Source organism: Limanda limanda, chromosome 11 (assembly GCF_963576545.1).
Source record: "Limanda limanda chromosome 11, fLimLim1.1, whole genome shotgun sequence".
NCBI classification, from domain to species: Eukaryota; Metazoa; Chordata; class Actinopteri; order Pleuronectiformes; family Pleuronectidae; genus Limanda; species Limanda limanda.
Window position 1 is genome coordinate 21,254,277 of NC_083646.1, and position 21,628 is coordinate 21,275,904.

At 39.5% G+C, this 21,628-nt stretch overlaps 1 protein-coding gene across 2 annotated transcripts in view; it reads right to left on the reverse strand.

Annotated features, from left to right (window-relative positions):
• Positions 1-224: 224 nt before the first annotated feature.
• The window catches only part of grik2 (glutamate receptor, ionotropic, kainate 2), a 218,367-nt gene continuing 196,963 nt past the window's right edge, over positions 225-21,628 (reverse strand). Inside the window, exons 15-17 of one of the 2 annotated variants that reach the window (XM_061080963.1) lie at positions 18,972-19,222; positions 18,653-18,680; positions 225-472 (exon numbers count right to left, since the gene is read on the reverse strand). In XM_061080963.1, coding sequence (XP_060936946.1) covers positions 225-472; positions 18,653-18,680; positions 18,972-19,222 — 527 coding nt within the window. The remainder of the gene's footprint in view (positions 473-18,652; positions 18,681-18,971; positions 19,223-21,628) is intronic. The other variant, XM_061080964.1, reaches the window with a different exon arrangement.

Genomic DNA, 21,628 nt, shown 5'->3' on the forward strand with positions numbered 1-21,628 from the left:
TTTTAAAAACCTTTGCCGCCTTGCCAAGGTGCTAAGAGTAATGAGGTAACTCACTGAAAATTTACCCAGGTTCAAGTTATTTCCACAGGAAATATTGTTGAATCTCTTATCCCTAGCTAATTTTTAAAGAAACAAGAATGAGATTTCCCCAATATACAACCAAGCACCTCTGCTATACCTTTGAAATAACCCCACTATCAGCCAATGCAACCCGTTGTCCCCCCTTACCATTTACCCCTTCCCTTTTCCCCAGTGTCTCTGCACAACTCCTCACTGCAAGAGCGAGGGTGAGAAAGTGATTGAGATTTTAGGCCATGGTCTCTTTCCCTGGCAGTCTGCGGTCGTTGAAAGTGTGCATGTTGATGACCTCCTCCGTTTTCACCATGACAGGTGGCTGGGGCTTGTGTTTGAGCCGGCGCTGGCACTTGAGGGAAACCCGCAGCTCGTCCACCACAGCACTGCAGAAGGACCTCTGCAGAGGGAAATAGGAAAAAAAGGAGAAGAGAATAGGTTTCAGACTGCTACCCCTGTCCAAATGTTATGGGCAAAAGATCAAGCCTGCTCTCATTGTAGGCTGCCTCGTTTTGTAGCCTCCCCCAATCCCACCCACCATCTAGGTGCAGAGCTGCCACAGGGGAAAATGGGGAAATATGCAGTGTAGCAGGCTGGGAATGGAGGAAATGCTTGATGGGAACAGAGAATGAAGAAGGGTGGAGGGAGGTGCAGGTCCATAGGCTGTGTAGCAGTTTGTAGTAATGTAAAGGCATAGAATGACTTATCTTAGTGTCTGAATACAAAAGTTGTGCATTTATAGTAGTTGCTGCGCATGCAAGGCTTTTTATGTTTGTTGCATTGTGTATTTTACATTTCCCACATATATTCTCGAAGTACTGTTCGATATAAATCTGTGTTGATGGATCCATTGTTTTATTTGAATGTCAGATGCTGTCCTTTTCAACATTCCCTATTTCTAGACTATTTGCACCAGGCAACTAAACTAGGCTCAGGTTAGGAAAGACTGTGGTCATGGTAAATATAAGGTTAAAGTAACACTATCGACAACGTTATAAAAAAGAAAATAATAACACAGGTCCTTTGACAATGAAGGCAAATTAAATTATTAGGTACAGAATGATCCAATGCCAATGTAATTCCTAATGATACTGGGCTATTCTATTACATACAGTAGAGATAATTCTCCCATTGCCTGTGTGTCATGGCAGCACTCCACTTTACAAGGCTTTTTGTTTACTAATAGTGTGATCCCCCACTGGCCTCACACCAACCAATGATGCCAGCTGTATTCAAATGGGCCAAGTGACCTGGGATTGAACCAAGACCCCCGATGCCAAGTTCACCTTGAATTAGTGCGACTTTGCATATTTAAACAGCTTAAGAGTTGATGCACAAACCTGGGGGCCAACAACCTTCCTCTCTATTTTGCTTTTGGAAAATGTTCCATTCAATTACACTGTATCTATTATTAAATACTTGTTATTGTAGTTTTACTGTTGCTCTTCCTCTTTCCTAACTGAAAGTTGTGTGATTGTAACAAAGCAATTGCCAATGTTTTGGCAGTGTTATCGTTTGAAATGCTGCATTTCCATGTGTCACCAAGTCAAGGGTATACACACATAAACATTTCCACAGTAAAATATAAAATTACACCTCAATAAGCAGAAGACCAACTAGTAATTTTCTTTTCAGGGCTTGGACCATAACGGTGATATTTCATGCTTTGGATCCAGCAATTTTATCTCAATTCAGTGTGCCACTATAATATGCCACTATAAGCAAAGGTAGGTTCATCTGAAATGACTGTGAATTAACATGAAATGAAATTTGCAGCAACAATGCTGCAAACACCATGACTCATTCGTCTATAGTTATAAATGAAAGCACCTTAAAAAACACTTGAAAAAATACTAGAATAAACTATTAAGCAAAGATCATGAACATAGATGAGACGTCCTAAAGGTTCAACCAAAGGCAAACAGGACGGAAGAAAAGACAACCAAAAACAGATCTTCAAATTCGATTACAGGATATTTTGTTTGCCCATGAAATTACACATATAAGTGATCTGAGGCCCGTATCAGCAGTAAAATAATTCTGTTTGATAATATGACCAAAGAAAATCGGTAAGATTTTGTGGTAACTCCATTAAGGTTATAGGAGCTTTGTTGCCGTGGTTACAGTAACAGCCAATAGGTTACATTTATGGAAGGATCAACATTAACTGCCAAATTAGAACAGGAAATGAACAATGGTCTTTCTATGTTAAAAATATTTTTTTGACCGATCTGTTCTCCCTGAATTTCTCGCTTCGCAGTTGTTATTGACTTGGTGCTCTTCAGGAAACCCTTTAGAATAGAAATGGTTGTTAAACTGGTTTGCGAGATCCAAAAGGACCCTGTTTCAATTCTCTCAAATTCTAGTGGCGAGTACACTGCTGACAAATCTCCATGCATAATGGGATGGATCACATTGGGAAAATAAGCTAAACCTCCAGTGGGTTGTGTGTGTTCCAGGCCCACTTTGTAACTTTAATTGATCAGACAGCTGGATTTCCACAGCTGGATTTCCCCAGTATTTCATTTAAATATTCCCCAGTGCAGTTTATCCACACACTGTGATTATCATGTAGCTGAACATCTGGACACCATGCCAAACAGTATCACTATATCAAGCCTGAATGGAGAAGAATTACATGAATATATAATAAATGCAAATTTGATTATTAAATGTATCCAAATGCTGTAGGACCCATTAAAAGAGAAACCCCTTTACTGACAAGGATCTCATATATATTTCGGGTAATGGTTTTAATTACGAGTTTGAAAGATAAAACACATCGTGTCCATTGACTCTTTCAAGAGACAGTATTTATTTAAGCTTAACCAAGAGATTTATATGATTGGTGATAGATATTTGCTAAGTGCAGCTCAAGAAAAGAAAAGGAAATTAAGAAATCATTTTGATAATCAAAAAAACTTTTTGTGGTTAAAATACAGACAACACAATCAAATTGACAGTAATACTCAGAACAAATCTACCAATCGTGCAGCAAATATCAGATACGCAAATATCAGAAACGTTCTATGCTTTTTGACTTTTGAAGTAATTGAAGTTGGCTACTGTGTAGTGGTGTTGGAAAAGTTTTTTTTTTGCGTTGTATTGTGTAATTTGCAGAACATCTCTAAAAGTATGTGAATTTTTTTAGGATACACGGTGTTCATTGTTTCAATATTAGAATTTAATTATTCTTGGAAGAGTTTGCAGCTTCTGGAAAATCTTTGTCTGTCCTTGTTAATGTTGGTAGGGATCTTATAACTGCAACATCCAAGAATGTATTGTTGGCAATGCTTTTTCCGCCCTACATTATATATGTGTTAAAGCTACAGTTTCAGTCACAAAGCTGGGATACTTCAATATGTCAAGGGAAATATAATTGTATGTATATGTATATTAGTTGTAAATTGTTATGTATTTCAGTTGTTAAATTATTACTCCAAAGATGAATGTACGACTCCATGACTTACAAAAACCTCGGCATATTACACCTGGCAATACAGGCCTCCACTTCTAGATTCTAAATCATCTGACACCCTGCACATCTTTTTGTATATCAAGATAAAGTGAATCACAACCCGCTGCTGTCAATGTTTCGACATTTTCACTCACACTATGAGTGGAAAAATAAAACACAGTGGGTGGATTATTGAACTTGTTTGTATCTTGGCACTGTACTTCAGAGAGCTGGTGAATACACAAAACCCTCACAAGCCTAACAGAGCAGAAGATTCATTAGAAGATGTTTTTCTATGCAAATTACCGTTTAAATAGCTTTTAATTAAAGGTTCAGAGTGTAGAATTTAGTGACATCTAGTGGTGACCTTGTGTGTTGCAATTGAATACCCCTAAACTCACCCTTCCCTTCCAAACATGAAAGAGATCCTGTGGAAGCCTTCAGTTGTCAAACAAATTCAAAATGTGTTTAGTTTGTCTGGTTTGGGCTACTGTTAAAAACCTGGCGGGCCTCTGCAGAGAGGACTAACTCCCGATCTTAATATAAAGGGATCCACTCTAGTGTAAAGAAAACAACTATTCGTACAATGTAGATTGAACACACAAGTTAAAAAAATCACTAGGATTATCTCACGGTCAATTACTGTCCATAAATCCCTTTCACCTGAATCTCATACACTGGACTTTTAAATATTAGCTGAACATGTTGTAGTATTCGCTCAGTAGCCCAGTTCAGGTCTGTGTTAGCCGTGCTTTGCCGAGCTGTGATAGCATGCCGCTACAGTCTCACAGTAGGACATTGCTGCACTGAGCCCTGCTGCTGTGGTCCTCACCACTTTAATCTGTGCGGCTTTGAGAACAGTTTCATGGACAGTTTCAGGATCCACCAATGTATCGCTAGGGTTACCTAGCTTATAAAGTTGTGTATGACATTAAAAATGGATCAGAATTGCCTTGACAATGTTAAAGTTCATAATGTGTTGCTAACATTAGATAAACCTTGGTTAAGATCACCACTTCTGGTCTGACTTAACCTGCAAAATTCCAGTAATTAGCTACACCTAGCATCTCTTCTGATAGGGCTTACAGCGATAAGCTAAGTAAAGCCCCAGGCTTGTTGCAATTAGTACATGAACCCCAGGAAAGCTGCTCAAACAAAGTTTCCCCTTGTCTGTGTGTGTGGACAAAATAACTAAACAAAGCAGGGACAGATTTTCTCAGAACTGGGTAGAAGTATTACTTGCGAGATGATTAACTTTTGTAGCCGATCAAACTGAAGTCAGGGTCAACGTCAACACAACTATTTGGCCAAAAACAAATTTGTTAAGATATCTCCACAAAATATATAGAGAGACAATCATTAGCCAAGATTAGAGACACAAACTAAATATTATATAGTTTAATCAATCATTCATAATTATACGGTGTACATGTCACAAACATACCATTATTAAAAAGTATTATCACAATATGAAATGATCTCATTGGAGTATAGTCCACGACAGGTTATGCATCTGATTCATTGAGAGACAGTTATTGGTGCACCAGAATACCTAGGTGGAAATACTCAGCTAGGGATGTTTACTGCTTATTCCACTTGTGTCTTGTATGATATAAAAAGCAGGGTTAAAAGCAAAATTGTAATGGGGGACGGGGGGTCTTTAAATAAAAACAGGTGACCTCAACTATATTTGCTTGTTTGTATCATTACTTAATATAACATGGAGGAATAGTACAAACAAAAACAGCCAGGGGCTCAGGCAACAAGCTCTTACCTGGTGTGATGGTCAGAGGAAATGGCGTGGATCGTCAGTGAGTTAGGACTTGAATGAATGATGAGAAGGAGCAACTGTGCACTGTGTGATGCACATTAACAGCCAATCAGAAGACACTAGTTCAAACTCAAATACCCACGCCTGTGAAGAACAAAATCTATGCACAAACACGAACCGGGCAGGTATCTCTTCATGTTTGGCCACGATCTTAGTGAGCACGCTGCGTTTTAAAGGCCCATACAACGTATCACTTATTGCTGCACCTTGTGTCTCCTCACACTGGAATCCTGTCTAGCTGCATCTACAATAGCTTGGTCATATCCTCTCCTAACTTCATATAAACTAAACTAAACTACTATTATGTAGTTAAAATTAAAAAAAATATGAATTAGACATCACAATTTAAAAAAAAGTGTAATTACAATATGTTTACATTGTCAGGATTACATGACAAAATATGATGACAAGAATCAAGAAACTTTTTTTAATCTGTGTTGGGGTGGGGGCAGACAATAATGAGTCCAGATGGAAGGTTCAAGAAAAAGCAGTCACCAAACTGTCTGCGTCACTTCAGCTCCATAAATGTGCAACATGAGATGGTCTATGTCCAGTGCAGTCCGCGCAAATCAAAAGTAAATTTACTACGGTCATCAACGTCAATTCTGGGACTTAAGGTCAAAACGTTTTCATCTACATGTGCCACAGTAGGTTGCTTGATAATGGTATTAATGATTTTACTCCCACGCTAATGTACAAATGCTGAATATGCAAAATGCAAATGTTGTGAAATGTTTCAGAAGGGAAAAAAAGATGATGTGAAACTCAACCTTCTGTGGTTTGGTCTATTTGTTTATGACGAGGAGCAGTACTTTCAATGTTTGATTTTTAAATTATTCAGATTACAGATTACAATCCAATTTTACAAAAACGAACAAGACATTTTGTATAGTTGTTTTTATGTCCATTTTGAAAATATAAAAACCAATACATAACCTCCTTTTAGCTCCAGTTAGGTTTCCACCAACTCCTGAACTTACAGGCTCTTTAGGTACTAAACTATAGTTCTGCTGTTTGGTGCTGGGCTGGTAGTGGGTTCGTCACATCTTTTTCACTGACAACAGCTGAATTCTGTACGTTTTACAAGTTTGTTCGTCATAAAATCGAATTTTTCTGTGTTAATCATCAGTATGTTGAACACATAAGTCGATTCATTGTTAATGTAATGGTTGGAGGGGCTTTAAGAGTAAAAGTGCCACTGCTTTGAATCAGGGGCCATTGTATCAGTACTATCACATTTGTTGCTAAGCTTGTCTGAGCTAATAACAGTGCACAAATATGTATCATATTAAACATGGAGGTTGACTGGTGACTCTAGATATATGTGTGGATGTGAGCATAAATAGTTCTGTATCTCTATATGTGAGCCCTGTGATAGGCTGGTGACCTGTTTGCCCCACCTCTTGTCAGCAGGGATTAGATCTGTTCCTCCTGCAACCCTCAGAGGATGAGCAGTGGATTTAATGGATGGATGGATGGATGGATGGATGGATGATTGCTGTTTGTGCAGCAAACACAGCAAACAATTGAAATGTCAACAACTATATATAAACAATAAAAAAAATTAGGTATGTCTTCATCATGTATGTCCTCTGGCAGCTTAGATGTCCTGCGCAGTATCTTAGCTGTTCCTAGGAGTGCACTCTTCTGGACAGAGGCTTCAGATGTTGTAGCTGGGATCTGCTCGAGCCTCTCTCCCAGTTTGGGGAGGGGGGGGGGGGGGTCACAGCCCATAATGCTCCCACTATCACAGGGATCACATCGCATTTCACATTCCGCATCTGTTCTAACTGTTCTTTGAGCCCTTGGTACTTCTCAATCTTCTCAGGTCCCTTTTCCCTCAGCAGGTTTTGCCACATCTATCACTAATGCCGTTTTCTGGTCTTCGTTCACCACCAGTCTGTCTGGTTGATTATCCAGCAGGTGCTTGTCAGTCAGGAATCTGAAGTCCCACAGGATCTAAGCTCTATTGTTCGCAACCACCTTCAGTGGTTTGTCCCATGGGGACTTGGGTACATCTAATCTATACTCGGCACATATGTTCCTTTACACTATCCCAGCCACTTGGTTATGCCTCTCAGCCTGCATCTTTCACCCTGCTACTATAGTGCTGGGCTGTCGCAGGGGCATCTTTGCACAGCCTGCACCTTGGGTCTTGTTTGCTGTGGTAGATCCTGGCCTTTATGGATCTTCTGCTTACGGCCTGTTCTTGTGCTGCCATGATTAGTGCCTCTGTGCTGTCTGTCAGACCACGATTTTCCAGCCATTGGTAGGATCTCTTGATATCAGCCACTTCCTCTATTTGTTGATGATTCATGCGGTGCAGGGGCTTGTCCTTCCATGATGGTTCCTCTTCGTCTTCCTCCTAATCATCAATGTGTTTCTGCTGTCGTTTGGGGCCATCTTCCTGATGTACTCCTGGATTTTCATTGACTAATCAATTCATGCATGGACTCTCTTTGATACCAGCCGCCTACACTTGTGTAGTCCGAATGACATTTGTCGATTCCGAATGATTCTGTAGAGTCTGGTGGTGTGGATCAGTGAGTCTCGCTCACTCCTTGCATACAGCTTGATGTAATCCATGTAGAGGAGGAGGCTGATCTTTGCAATCTGAATTCGTAGCCACTATGCAGAACAGCAGTGGGGACAGAGCATCTTCTAGGTATATGTAACACTTGATGGTGACCTGTAAAATTGGCTTTGAGTTGGCCTCTATAGCTGTAATCAGTACAGGCGATGTACAGATTGGTGTCTGATCACAAGCGATGATATTTACATATACTGTATATATATATAGATCACATTTTTCTCAAAGTGTAGCTAGTGATTGTCTTACCCACTGAAACAGACTTTTTTCCAAAAGCTACTGATGCCGCTCCCTATAAAATTAAATGGCAGGGCAGTGTTTTCACCAGTAACAACCGTATAGCTCCAGGCTGTGGGGAACATTGGGCCCACTCTGCTCACCCACAGGGGACACACTGCCATCACAGCTGCCTGCTGGTGGCATGCTGGATTGATGGCGGCTGCTTGGGGTCATTGGATTACAGAGTTTTTATGACGCTCAACAATCAGCTGCAGCTGTATCGGCGCATGTCAACGTGAGGAAGGGCCTGCTCACTTTGAGCAGAATGGTGAGGTTGTAAATCTAACACTGAGTGCAGACATCAAAAGGAAAAAACAGCATTCAGCCCATGTAATTATTTACACCGGTCTGACTGTATGAATGAAGGATGGTTAATAAAACTGCATGTCATGAAGACATTCCCAAGGGAACATCATCGGTTTAGTCTCATTCTATATGGATTCCCAATGCAATCAGAAGATTATATATGTAGATGTTTAGAAAGTACCAATTAATCTGGAATGGGTTCAGTTTAAAGGGAACACTGTTGGTCTACTCTTCAAAGTCCAACAGATAAAAGTTCCACACCTGTGAGAGTGAAATAATGGGCTGCGTTCAGCTTGAATGGAGGAGGAGCAGCTGTGAGGCTGTGATGCAGATGGTAAGGGGCAAGGCTGCGCACATAATCCTCAGTCGACTGTGTGTCTGTGGGCTCTGCGGGCAGTAAATGATTAGCTGCTTTGAGTTTTTGTTTTAGTGGTGGATCCCCTGGGCTGCTGTCCAACTTTGGTGCAGCACAGCTTTCATTTTGCTTGGTGAACGACCTGTGTTCTGATTGTCGATCTCCTGTTGAATAACCATGTCTATGCACATGTCCAGATGCTTGCGAGCAAGAAATTCAACAAGTCCACGTTTTGGTCCAAAAATGCCAAAGGAATACAGTGGCAACTGCTTACAGTGATCAGGCTTGTCCAAATTGTGTTGCTTCTGTATGACAGTCCCAGAACTTGAGGGAAAGGTAACCGGTATCATATTGCATGCCTGCACGCACACACACTCACTTTTCTTTCTCTCTCTCTCTCGAAGACTGACAGACACTCACACACACAGAGAGAGACACACACTGAGCTGACTTCTCTGACCTGCTTCAGTTGAACCATTGATTTGTTTGAAATGACGCCACAATATCAACACTGATCATCACGTAATAATCGATACTTTTCTCCAATTAGTAACATTTTCTTTCATTGATTAATTCAGCTTGTCTCTGCACTCGGATGGGCTCGATTCGGTTGGAAGTGCCCAACTCAAATGATAGAGACACAGAGAGGAGCAGTAAATTACTGACAGAGTTGAAAAAACAACAACCAAAAGACCCAAAATTATCACTGCAAGTGGACAACCTGATAACTTTAACCAAATTAGGTTTTGCATTTATACAGGAATGATTCCCTCCCAAGCTTTCTTGATCCATACAAATGGTTGATTAGTATATCTTTGATCACTTTAACCGGTTTCCATTGTTTAACTGTATATGTGTTCCTCTGTTATGACACGCACTGTTAACGTTGTCGTACATTATGAATGAAATGTATTCAACCACAACCAAGCGGTGGAAGCAAAATTAAGGTGAACATTTGCTGAATGAAATCCATGTGTAATAAAGGTGTACATATTTTTTGGTGATTCCCAAGCTTCAGTTTAACTCGCTATTCTTTCAGCTTTTGTAAATTGTCTCCTCCATCATGAGAGAATCCGAGAGAACCACCTGAGGGCTGCTGTCTAATTATGTGTTTATTTTATTTTAAAAAGGATTTCAACAAAGATAAAAAAAAGCATTAGGGATGACTGAATTGAAAAGATCAGTATGAATTATGTGCATTGGTGCAAAGTCCTTGTGGCATGTGCTCATCCACAAACAAGTCGGTGTTCTGGATACAACACAGTCGTAAGGAATACATCGGAAAAGTGAGATTTTATGAAAATATCCTGAAAAAAAATGTGCGCTTGGAAATAAACAGCATTATCAGATTTACCTGCTGTGTGACTGTGGCCTTTAGAGAAACCATGTGGTGCAAGGTGTGAACTGACATGCTTCTTTTTTTAACCCATAGACCCCACAGACCCATGGCAGATTGGAGTTACATGTAACCCTCACTAACTTCCATAGACCAAAAAAATGCAGGGATATAGATATGTTCATGCTAATTTGGAGCTTATTCTTTAATTTGGTATCAAGTATTATACATCATGTGTTTCAAAGGAACCTACACTTTCTCTCCAGTGTGACAACTGTACTCTGCTTCGGTATCACGTGTGGTACATCAGCTTGTGTTGCATCTTTGCTATATGCAAGGGTATCAATATATTTTTGGAGATGCTACATGGACATGACAACGATCGACTGATGACCAGGGTCATAACCCCCACTCGCTCCATTTGCACGTGCATCAGAATCCAGAGTCAAATGCTCCCTGACAGTCAGTGGATGAGACAAAGAGCCCAGCAACAAAAAGTGTTAGAGGAGCTACTACACTTCAAAGTTCTTATAGAAGCCTAGATAATAACCGCATATTCACACATATTCAATTCTGGCCAGTAGAAAGCCTACCTGCTCTACCCCCACCTGCTTCCCCAGTATGGGACCGCAGACATGTCAAACTCACATTTGGTGGGATTCAAAGTTAAAGGTGTACTCTCCAAAATACCTCCTGCAAGGTAACTGCTGGTGACACCAGACAGGACCATGCTGGAATTTTCTGAGGTGCATTTCTTACCCAAATGGAATGACTGTGTACTGAAGGAAATTATCAGGGGTCACAGTTTTGAGGGAGAAGCATAACATAACAGAAGTATTCCAACATGGAAAAGCGCCTAGTGGTTCCAGGTAGATTGAAATACGATCCAGGAAGTGCAGTTGAGTAACAGATTGAGACTTTACCAAAGCTGCCATGGTGGCAACTTTTTTATCTTGTGTCAAGACTGTCACGAGGATGATGTTGTGTGTTACAATGCAATCTGCCTGGGAATGTGGGCTTGAATGTATTGAATTGGCCTGCTGTCCTCTGCCTTGTTGTTACTGGCGCTACTGAGGTGAAGCTCTTTCGCCAAAGTTTATTCCTCACAAGGAAAAAGTAAAAAGTAAAAAAAACCCTCCAATCTGCCATGTAACTGAGTCCAACCACCTGAATCATCAGACTTTCCCTTTGAGCACGGACATCTCTAAGTGGGCATCCATATGCATGCATGCGTGCATGTATGTGTGTGTTTGTGTGTGTTTGTGTGTGTGTGTGTTCATGCTGATGAGATGGTTTCCTCACAAACAGCTGGCGGTCCCTGCACCCCGAGAGCCAGGTAAGTCTGCAGCAGCCTCAGCAGCAGGCAGGAAGAGAGGGAAAAGCAGCAGGAGGAGGAGGAGCGGGAGGAGAAGGAGGGGGAGAAGGAAGCGGGGGAGGAGCTGTGGGACGGAGGCAAGGGACAGAAGAGGAGAGAAAGGAGCAGGAGGCAGAGGAGAGGGAGGAAGGGGACAACCATGGTAATCATGGAAATCTAACAGACTAGAATGGGGGTGACAGAGAAATGTTGAGCTGAAAGGCGATGAGGCGTGTGATTCAGTCCAAAATCAGTTTTCTGAAAGATTTAACTGGAAATTAGTGTGAGTAATTTTCCTATTCTAAGTTATATTTAACACGCTGTCTCTTTTGAGGCAGAGATTCATATCTCTATGTGTCCGACACTCAGTGACAACTTTACTCATGCAGATATTTGAGAAATCCTTTTGTTTGACATCTTATCGCTGAAAAGTATTTAATACATTTTATACAATCAGGTCCGACCATTATTAAAATTACATTATTACTAGGCACAAAAACAGGATCACAACACAAATATAAACAAAGATCCCTCAAGAGTGAAAACTTACAAGTTATAAAATCTAAATGTAAACACAATTGCTATTAATTTTATAACAAAAATGTGCTCATTTGTCCATTGACAAATCATCCGTTTGTTGGGTTAACAAGCGTGCATGTTTTTTTTGGGGGGGGTGCACCCTTTAATGCCTGTACCCTACAGTGCTGTGGTATTTAATGTGATTACAATTATACATCACAGTCATGGCAACAGGAGTAGCGCTGCACCTAAGTTTCATCTGGGCCTGAGCAGACAGTCAGGAATCATTTCTTTAAAAAATTCTATGGACAAATACTACTTCATCCCTACTTCACTGACCCTGGATTTAAATTTCCTGGAGTTCCATACCTGTTTTTTTTTTTCAAGCAAGTTCATGTTTTGCAGAGGGCCACCTCCTGTAATTTGGTTAGTCACTAAAGAACATGGCAGTTTTGTTTTTTTATACACCTACACTTCTGACTACACAGCCTTTGAGATGTTGGAAAATGTTTACTTTTGTACTAAGTTAGACTAAGTTCCCAGAGCTGCTTCTGTACTTGGTACACAGAAACAGAAGTGATATCTTTTCATATGTGTCTGTGGATCTGAGTTGCCAGGATTCAGTGATGATGGAACGTACTGAAATAATGTGAAGGGAACATATAAGAAAGACAGAAAATGAGGGACAGATGTTTCATATTCTTGTTAGATAAATCAAAATGACCAGCCTACAGAGCTCTATGGTTTGTAAAGTTATTAAATGTTTATTCATACTTTGATTAAAATGATTAACAAGTGTATTTGTTTTTCTGACAGTGCTTCATGTATTTCAACCTGTTTAGTAAAAGCAGTAATCTCAAAAACACATACGTACAGTGTTAACATCTCTTTAACGTTCCAAAATACTATTAACAGTACCTTGAATGTATCAGAGGGCATATAGCTCACTATATGAAGACTAGATGCTACTTTTGCTCCTTTCTAATGTAACAGAAAAGAAGTAATTATAAAATGCAAATTGCAGGATGTGCACTGTCAAGCATGTGAAACACAACAAAAAGATGCTTAGCACCACATTTTTCAACTTGACACTTGCAGCATAATGGTGAAAAAACAACCCCCATATTGCAAAAAAAGTTGGTGATATTCAATTATATGGGAAGCTGGCAGCAATAAAACAAAATATATGGTTGATTCGCGCAATAAAAGAAAAAATATAGGGTTCTTTTACACCAATAAGCCTGATGCAAATGAGCACTGGGCTGTGAGATCCACAGGCTACACATTACAGAATCTCTAATTACATTTTTTAGGGTTAGATCCTTATATTGGTTTTCAGGTATTGGCCTTTTTGAAATATTTTATATGATATGATCAATGTTCCTGCTTTACGAGAACTGGGGAAAATACAGTTCTGTTCTACAAAAGATTGATACACTTTGCACATTAGACTTTTAAAATATATGATTGTTTTTACGGAATGCATTCATCGTTTGTAGTCGCATTTCTATCTATGACTTAGGCTTGAGAGTTGCACGTTTACAATGTTTGCTAATATCTTTATCATTGTACCAAGCTGTGGCTGCCTCGCTTTCTTCTTATATTCACAACCCCTGGCAACAGAAACAAGTGGGTTGATTAGGACTCACTTTCTGACGCTTTGTAGTTTTGCATTGACAGCATGAAAACAATTATTTCTTAGCTGGCACACTGTAAGTGGCTAAAAGTGTTTGGAGTGGCATTGGATTATAGGTGGAATTGGAATTGGCCAAGAAATTAAATGCAACCCAGTATCCTTGGAATTATGCTCACACTGGACAATTCACAAGATTAAGGTCCACTTCAGGTTTGCAATTTAAAAACTAAAGTCATTAGTTTGTTGGATGCGTATCTGTACTTTCACCATGGTTAATATCCCCCAAACCATCAACTCTGTCTTATCTAACCTTATCACAAGCAAATACTAATATTTCGAAAACCTTTTTATTTGATACATTTAAAAATTGTTAGTCAATGTCAACCTTGTTTCCTCTTACACAACTTTACAAATGACTTGGCTGGTGTCCATTTAATTAACAATTCAGATAAAACAATGAAATTATCTGTGAGATGAATCGATACACATCACTGATCACTGCCTTCTTCTACTGCCTCATTGCCAGCTCATTATGGTAGCAGATAATTTTCATACTCTAGATAAATGCTGTTAATCTTGACTGAAAAGAAGAGGTGGCATATTTGATATTTGCTTTCAGAGCTACCATATTTGATCTTTCTTTGAAAATTAGAAGCAAGCATTTGAAGATTATTCAGTAATTTTTGTCGAGACATTTTGAGCTTCTATTGTTGAAAGGCCAAATGTATAAGTGGGAACAGTAGTTGTCTCTGGGTTTACATGTTTCCTCTGGTTAAACGCTGCTCATATCTTGATTTGATTTTTCTACTCACAGTGGCGTGTAGGTGGAAGAGCAACAATCTAGAACTTTGAAGGCTGGCAGACTGTCCATAATGCAGATTTCAGTCAGTGTAACAAACTAGCAGCCCTGGTGTGTTAGCCAGTTGTGGTTATCACTGGCAGCCACGTACGGCTTTTTCTTCAGACTGGGCTGCTGGGGAGACAGGAGCTGTAGTGCATCATTGAACATCTTTGAACTGTGAGCAGGTTTAGTTATGGAGCACATCAAAGTGATTGTAGACTTTCCCCGGCCGCCATCAGAGACTAGAGCCCCACTCACCCAGAAATTAAACTTCCTTTTAAACTGCTGATAACCCACTTCAAAGAATTTAATTAATCTGGGTTTCAGTAGAGAGCTGTGCTCCTCAACGATCGCCTAAATGCTTTTTCACAAGTGTTTTCAGTCAACAAAGAGGTTAGCGAATCAGCCCATACTTGCCAAGGGCTACTTTAAAATGGCCTTCAGACTCCAATAGTAGTCGAACCCTGTGTTGTAGCAATCAAGTGATTCTATTTTGTCTTAATTCTGAGGAAATAACTGTGCAGACCCAAGCAAACAAGTGACAAGTGTGTCAATGAACGTGCTCCACAAGGCAGAGTGCAGAACACAGAACAGGAGTGGTATTTGTGCATAAAATAGAGTGCAAGCATCCCAATGTCACCACAACTGTGCAAGTGGTATGTTGCAAATTAAATGGAGAAGCCTTGAGTCTGAATCCAAAAAAAGAAATTAAAACCCTGATCTCTGCTGCGTGGTGTCTGCTGGTATTCATGGTGTCTATTTATTTAGCTGGTCCTGAATAGATGAATAACGTTGTGTGGGAGGTGGAGCGGTGCTAGTTTGGACCTCACGCTGTCTGTCTTATCTTATATATGCTCTATGAGAACTGGGTGGACGCAAACAATACAGTGTTAGTTTAACAGTTGAAATCCCTTTTAAGGTTGGGGAAATTGTGAATGTCATAGTTGAACAAAACAGAAACAAAAATTGTTTGATGCACACATGAATAATGCTAATATATCTTCTCAGTAACAAAAAAAGGATTGTGCATTCATGAATTATTAGAAACATGTGTTTTGGAATGTACAAATTCACGTGCGGCCTCTCAAGTTGAAACAACATTTGAGGAAGTTGTTGCGATCCCTTTATACAACTTCTTGAATTTGAGATGTCATATAGCCACCATAAAAATACAGTTGATGGGAGTTAATGTCAGCAACCTTTGGGTAATAAATAGATTCCTTTTTATTGCCAACCTAACATTTGTAAACTGGTACTAGCTAGTAATCATTAGATTTTGTCTCCAGAGAGATATAGTTTATTTTATTTTTTATTAGTTGTAAGCCTTCTAATAAGTTTAATTACAGTCAAAAGGCTCTGTGCAATCAAATACATTTTGTATTGTCTGTGTCATTTCCATAGTCTGACTTAATAAAAGCACATTAACACACCACCAACAGAAGACTGATTTCCCAACTCAGAACACTGGATCATCCAAGGAGCACATGGATGCAGCATTAATTTGAACCACCGATGCCAACAGTGGACGTACACATGAAAATTGATGTCAGTGTTTTCTACCTGTGGTGTTTAGTGAATTGACGGCACAGCAATGTATGTCCAAGAGGCAATAAGGCAACCACTGTTTGCCTCCATAATGTAACATGTAATGTACCCCAGGCAATAAGCATGTAAAGAGCACATTATATACCTCTTGAGCACCATGCAGCCTTAATGCCAGAAGTACATCACCCCTGACAATAATACAGAGCAACAACTAATGTACCCCAAGCAGTTTTGTTGCCCACGATACACGGTGCAGACTCCTGCCTGCATCGAACATACCTCAGACAACGAGGCTGACAGGGTTGCATCATGTTCCTTATTGCCCAGGTACACCAACAGTGTTCCTCTTAATACCAAGTGTATATTACAAGTACAGTATGAAACATGCTACTTCAATCATATGAAAATCAGGAGGGTTCAATGTGATTGTCTGTGTACAGGTTAAATAAATCATGCGTATACGATTTTCATATTGAAATAAGTTTTCTCTCTTGACGTTTACTCATCTTTCATTTAGCTTCTTCCCCTAATATTTGTTTTGCCCATTATGTATGACTGCTGGTAGTACTCTAAATTCTTCTTTTAGCACAGACTCAATGAAAACAAATTGTTATTGTTTTACCTTTTTTCATCTAAACTAAGATTTTAAAGGTCCAGGATTTCTGGACATATAGTGGATTATTATATTTTCAATTTCTGCCTATAGATGCCTCTTACCTGAATCTTACACACTGGACTTTTTAAATATAATACAGTTAAACAAGTACAACAACTTTACTTTTTACCTGTTAGGATTTCAAGGGATTTGTTGATGATGATAAACCTTCCATTCAACTTTATCCAATCTCGGAGTACAGTATCGGTTTTGTAAAAATGTGCACCATCTTAATTGAGTACTAAATGAGCCTCAGTAAAAGTTTTCCAGTAAATAATTTCTTTTATTAATTACTGATTCTAACTTTAATCATTTGATGAAAAATGTCCATAAGTTGAAAGCTACTCATCATGTTTGCCTGTTCATGTGATTGAATGTTGTGTGGGAGGCAGAATGACTGCGGGTCACGGACACATTTCAGCAGGTAAATAGAAATGTGATTAAGTATCTTTATTAACCCTGGCTACCAAGGCCTTTACACCTATTATTGTGCTTTCAAAACAGATCTCCAGGCTTTCGGCAGTGTGAACGTGTGTTTATGTTTTATTTTTATAATGTGCATTCATACCTGTGTATTACCATGTGTGAGTGTTGCGAGTGTCGTCCCGTTAAAACATTGTTTAATCAACACAATCAAATGTTGAAAGAAACTGTCTCAGTATCAGATAATTAATAACTGCAGAAATACAAAATAAAAATCTCAAATGTGAATCTTCTTCCAGCAATAATATACGGTTTATTCTCTATGTAATTTGTGGCATAATTTCGCTCTGTTCCTTTCATAACTATTCTCTGTTAAATGTCTGCTTTTACAACAATTATGGTGATGAAACTACATATATTAACAGTGTGACAGTCATTGTCATGTTATTTATATTAGCTTCAGGCTAACAACTTTTATGCTATAATGCTAGCATCTATCTCCCATTAGACTGATGATATATAAATAACCATTATTGCCAATTTTACTGTTAATGCAAAGTTAATCCTTCATCGTACAAAAATGTGACATAAAAAGTTTAATAATTACACATAGCTTTATAGTGTTACATATATAATACAAACTATGCTATATAAAGTCAAAGAGTTATTTGCTTCACAGCAGGTACTTATGTAGTAAAATCCACGTGTATACAGTTGTAGCTTCATAAAAAAAACAGACCCTGTGGAAAATTTCTGAAGCACTTTAGATATGATTGGCTGCATCAGAAATAATATAAGCTTCAGCCACAGCATCAATTGAATGTACTCATATTTTGTATAGTGTCCTACAATGTGTTGTTGAACATGACCAATGAGATTAGATTTCAATTGCAGATCCCCCAGGCACATGTACTCAAGGAGTCATTTCATTTTTTTCCATTTATAGTTATTTTTATGTACAGTTGCCCTGCAGTATTTCTCCAATGGTGCAGGTGATTGTATCAGCAACTATACAGTGTCACGATGTTTGCCGGGAAGCTCCAGTCTTGTGTTGTGTTGCTGCACTGATCTAGAAAAGCTCCTGTATGTGTGAGCTAAATTAGGATAGCTGCAGTAAAGGTAGGATGACAGTTTGCAGAGTGGAAATGGACAGTGGAAGTGATTGGGGGAGGTGCGGGTTAGTGGATGTGGCTGTTGAAGACGTGGGTCATGCACCAGAGCAAACATTTGCAGTGCAAGTGTTCATGGTCCAACTCTATATTACTACCAGCGCTCCAATCATGTTCCCATTCCCTCGGGAGTGTCAGAAAGAAAAACACAATTCAGTAGTTTTGGGAAGTTTTAGATCATGTTAGATTACAACAGAAAAAAAAGTTTCGGAGTTTCACTTGAGGTCATTTGAGATGGTGGTTAAAGTCTAGCTTGGATCCATGGTGACAGCAGAATTCCTCACGTTTCTTATCTCGTTGTCGCCATTGGGCCTATGTGAATAAATGCAAAGAAACCAAACCTTATCTTACTGCATATGAAATAGCACTGTCATTATAGAGAGTTTCCACAAATTGCCAAAAAAGGTTATCTATTTAATCTATTTATTAGAAAGTATAAAATGAATATATTTGGCATATATTTTGTTTCATTTTGTTAACATTTTTAAATCTTTTGTCTTTGCCATGAGACTATCTTCCATGGCAAACGTGGTTATGGTAAGAAATTCTGCTATCATTGTTTTAAATAACAAAGCAAAGATGACTGTCAGAGGTGTTTCTTACCTTTTCAAGTTGTGCGTTCTGTCTGGACTTGTAGATGAACTCCCCCACAGCCACGAACACGGAGAGGACAAGTCCGGCGGCGAGGACGATGAAGATCCCTCCGATGTTCTGCACTCCGAGTGCGCTGGCCTCCTTGCTCTCCTCCTCTGGACAGCCGTTTCCTCTCCACCACTTCTCCTTCATCATGTGCAGCTTCCCTTCCTCCTGAAGCTGCAGGATGGCAATAGTGATCCTATCCCTGTACGGAGAGCCTGAAGGACCAAAAAGACGAGGTCAGCGTGAGCAGCCAACATGACCAAATCTGTGTCTTTGTCTTGTCTGTAAGGGGACAACATGGTTTGCTAGCGTTACTGAATACTGACTTGGATGATCAATCACTTTCTAGTTTTAGTATTGAGTGCATAACCCATGGTTATATTTCAAGTAACAGTTAAAGCAGACTGCTGTTTGTTTCTCTTGACTTGTATTCCTTGACTGTTCTACGCGCATTTCTGAGCATTTGTTTTTGTTACCATGGTTAAAAGGGTCTTTGTATGTTGTCCTTAGGTACGCTCTTTAATAAACATATTTTAGGTCATCATTTCGTTGACGAAGATTAAAATTTGTTGGACCTTCCAAAACCTCCTTTAACTCAACAATGACAAAACAGTCAGTGGCAGTTGTTGTTGAAATGTGGGTGTTCTATTTGATTCAGTTGTTCTGATGACAGTGTCAAGAAGGTTGTGTCGTCCCTGCTATCAATTTCATGGCAATATGTGTCCCATATTTTCCAAGTCTGTAATTTATGAAAACGTTTTGATAACATTTGTCCAGAAAGTAAAGCAAAGTAGGAAGCATTGCTCATTTAAAAATTAAGCTATTAAGCTAATAAATTACCCTGTAATAGCTCAATTTTAAAATTTTCAATTTTGACATGAACTCTTAATGTCCTCAAAGGCCTCTAGGGTTTAACTTTGGCTATAATAGCCCCTCAGTTATGAAACATACTTATACTTAGCTGACTGTGCCATCAGGTCTGGTAGCACTTTGTGTTTTTCAGGCCTTTTTTCTAGTATGGATATAATTGTATCCAATAGTTGGGTTAAAAGCCAAATACCGCCATAATAAGTTCCATCGTTATTGTTTTCTACCATAAACATTCAATGTTTTCTGCTCTATTTATTTAATGCTGTGGTTATAGAGCCTCTTCTGTCCCTTATGTTCCCAAATCTGCAAAGCACAGTTTTACTCCTTCATTTCTGTATCTAGTTGGGTTTACTGTGTTTTGGAGAATTTCATTCAAAAGCCCCTTTATGTTTCAGTATGCACTAATGGTAATGTTACACATAAGCATTAATATTTTACAATGTTAGACATGCACAATGAAAAAAGTGGAATGACTGAAATGTTATGCCATTGTTCCCATTAGCCCAACAACAGTAAACTTAAAATACATCAATGGGGACTCATAGTTCCACTCTATAGTGGTCTAATTAAAACCAGTCGCTACGCTTAATCCGTGCTGATGTTTTCACTGTGAACCCTTTCCCAGGCTTAATAGGTGAACGCTCCCAAAGCAAGCTTCGTAATGTTCCCTTTCGCCCATGTGAGATGTCTATAGACGACCAATGCCTTTCCCCTCTTTTCGGTTTTCCCCAGCTACACCTGCACCTTTAATCCTGCCGTTCTTCACTCAGATAAAGCGCTCCAGCACCTTCCTCTGCTCTGCTGATCAAAACCAGTCACATGTTGAGATCCCTGATTAAACCTGAAGGGTAAAGACTTGTAAGAAAAAAAAACTCACACTCCTCAAACCTCCCTGTGGTACAAGCCTATATGCTGCAATCAGGATGTTAATGCCGCTTGACTAATTTAAAAAAAAAAAGAAAGAAAACAACAACTTATAACACCTATTATCACAAACACTTAAAATGAACTCTCCCTAGAGCACTGAGAGGAAAACATGTTTAGATTAGAAAACATTATGGTTGTGTGGCTCTGGCGGAGCAGCAGTCTGTGAATAGTAGTTAGTATGCAGCACCAGTTAGCTACCATATTATTTAGTGGCCCCAACAGACTCTAAAAAGTGACAATAACAAAGTGCGCTCCCGTGTTGGAGCTTTGAGCTGCAGCTCTCAGCCGGGTGGTGTGTGGCTGCAGTCACATGGCCTCGTTCTTAAACATCTCCTCTGTCCTTCATCTCCACTCAGGGGCTTCCGGTATCTGACTCTTTATTTCAGAGCAAGCCACCAAGCATGTTTCAAAAGCATCTATCACCATGGTGCTGGTGAATGTGGATTGTGCTCCGGTCCTTGTTATTCACTGTCATCGAGAGTAGGTGCATTCCCTTCAGCTCCAGAGTGGAACAATAAGCCAACGCGTGTCAGATAAATCACCCGCTACAACAGGAAACAGGCAGCCTTGAAACTGGGCCCACTCTGCCTGATCAAAACAAATGTGCAGGATGAAAATGATTACTGTGTCATACAGTCGAGACCTGTGCCGCGCTCTGCCAGCCGTGTTTTTTGGCAAAAGTTGTGTAACCCACATTCACATGAGCATGAAAAGGGTGAACAATCGAATGCCTCTTGACCGCCTACTGACTGTCGCTGTGCGGAAAAGAGAGCAACAGTATTTCCTTCCTCAGTGGGCTTCAAATTAGAGTTGTGAAATACACT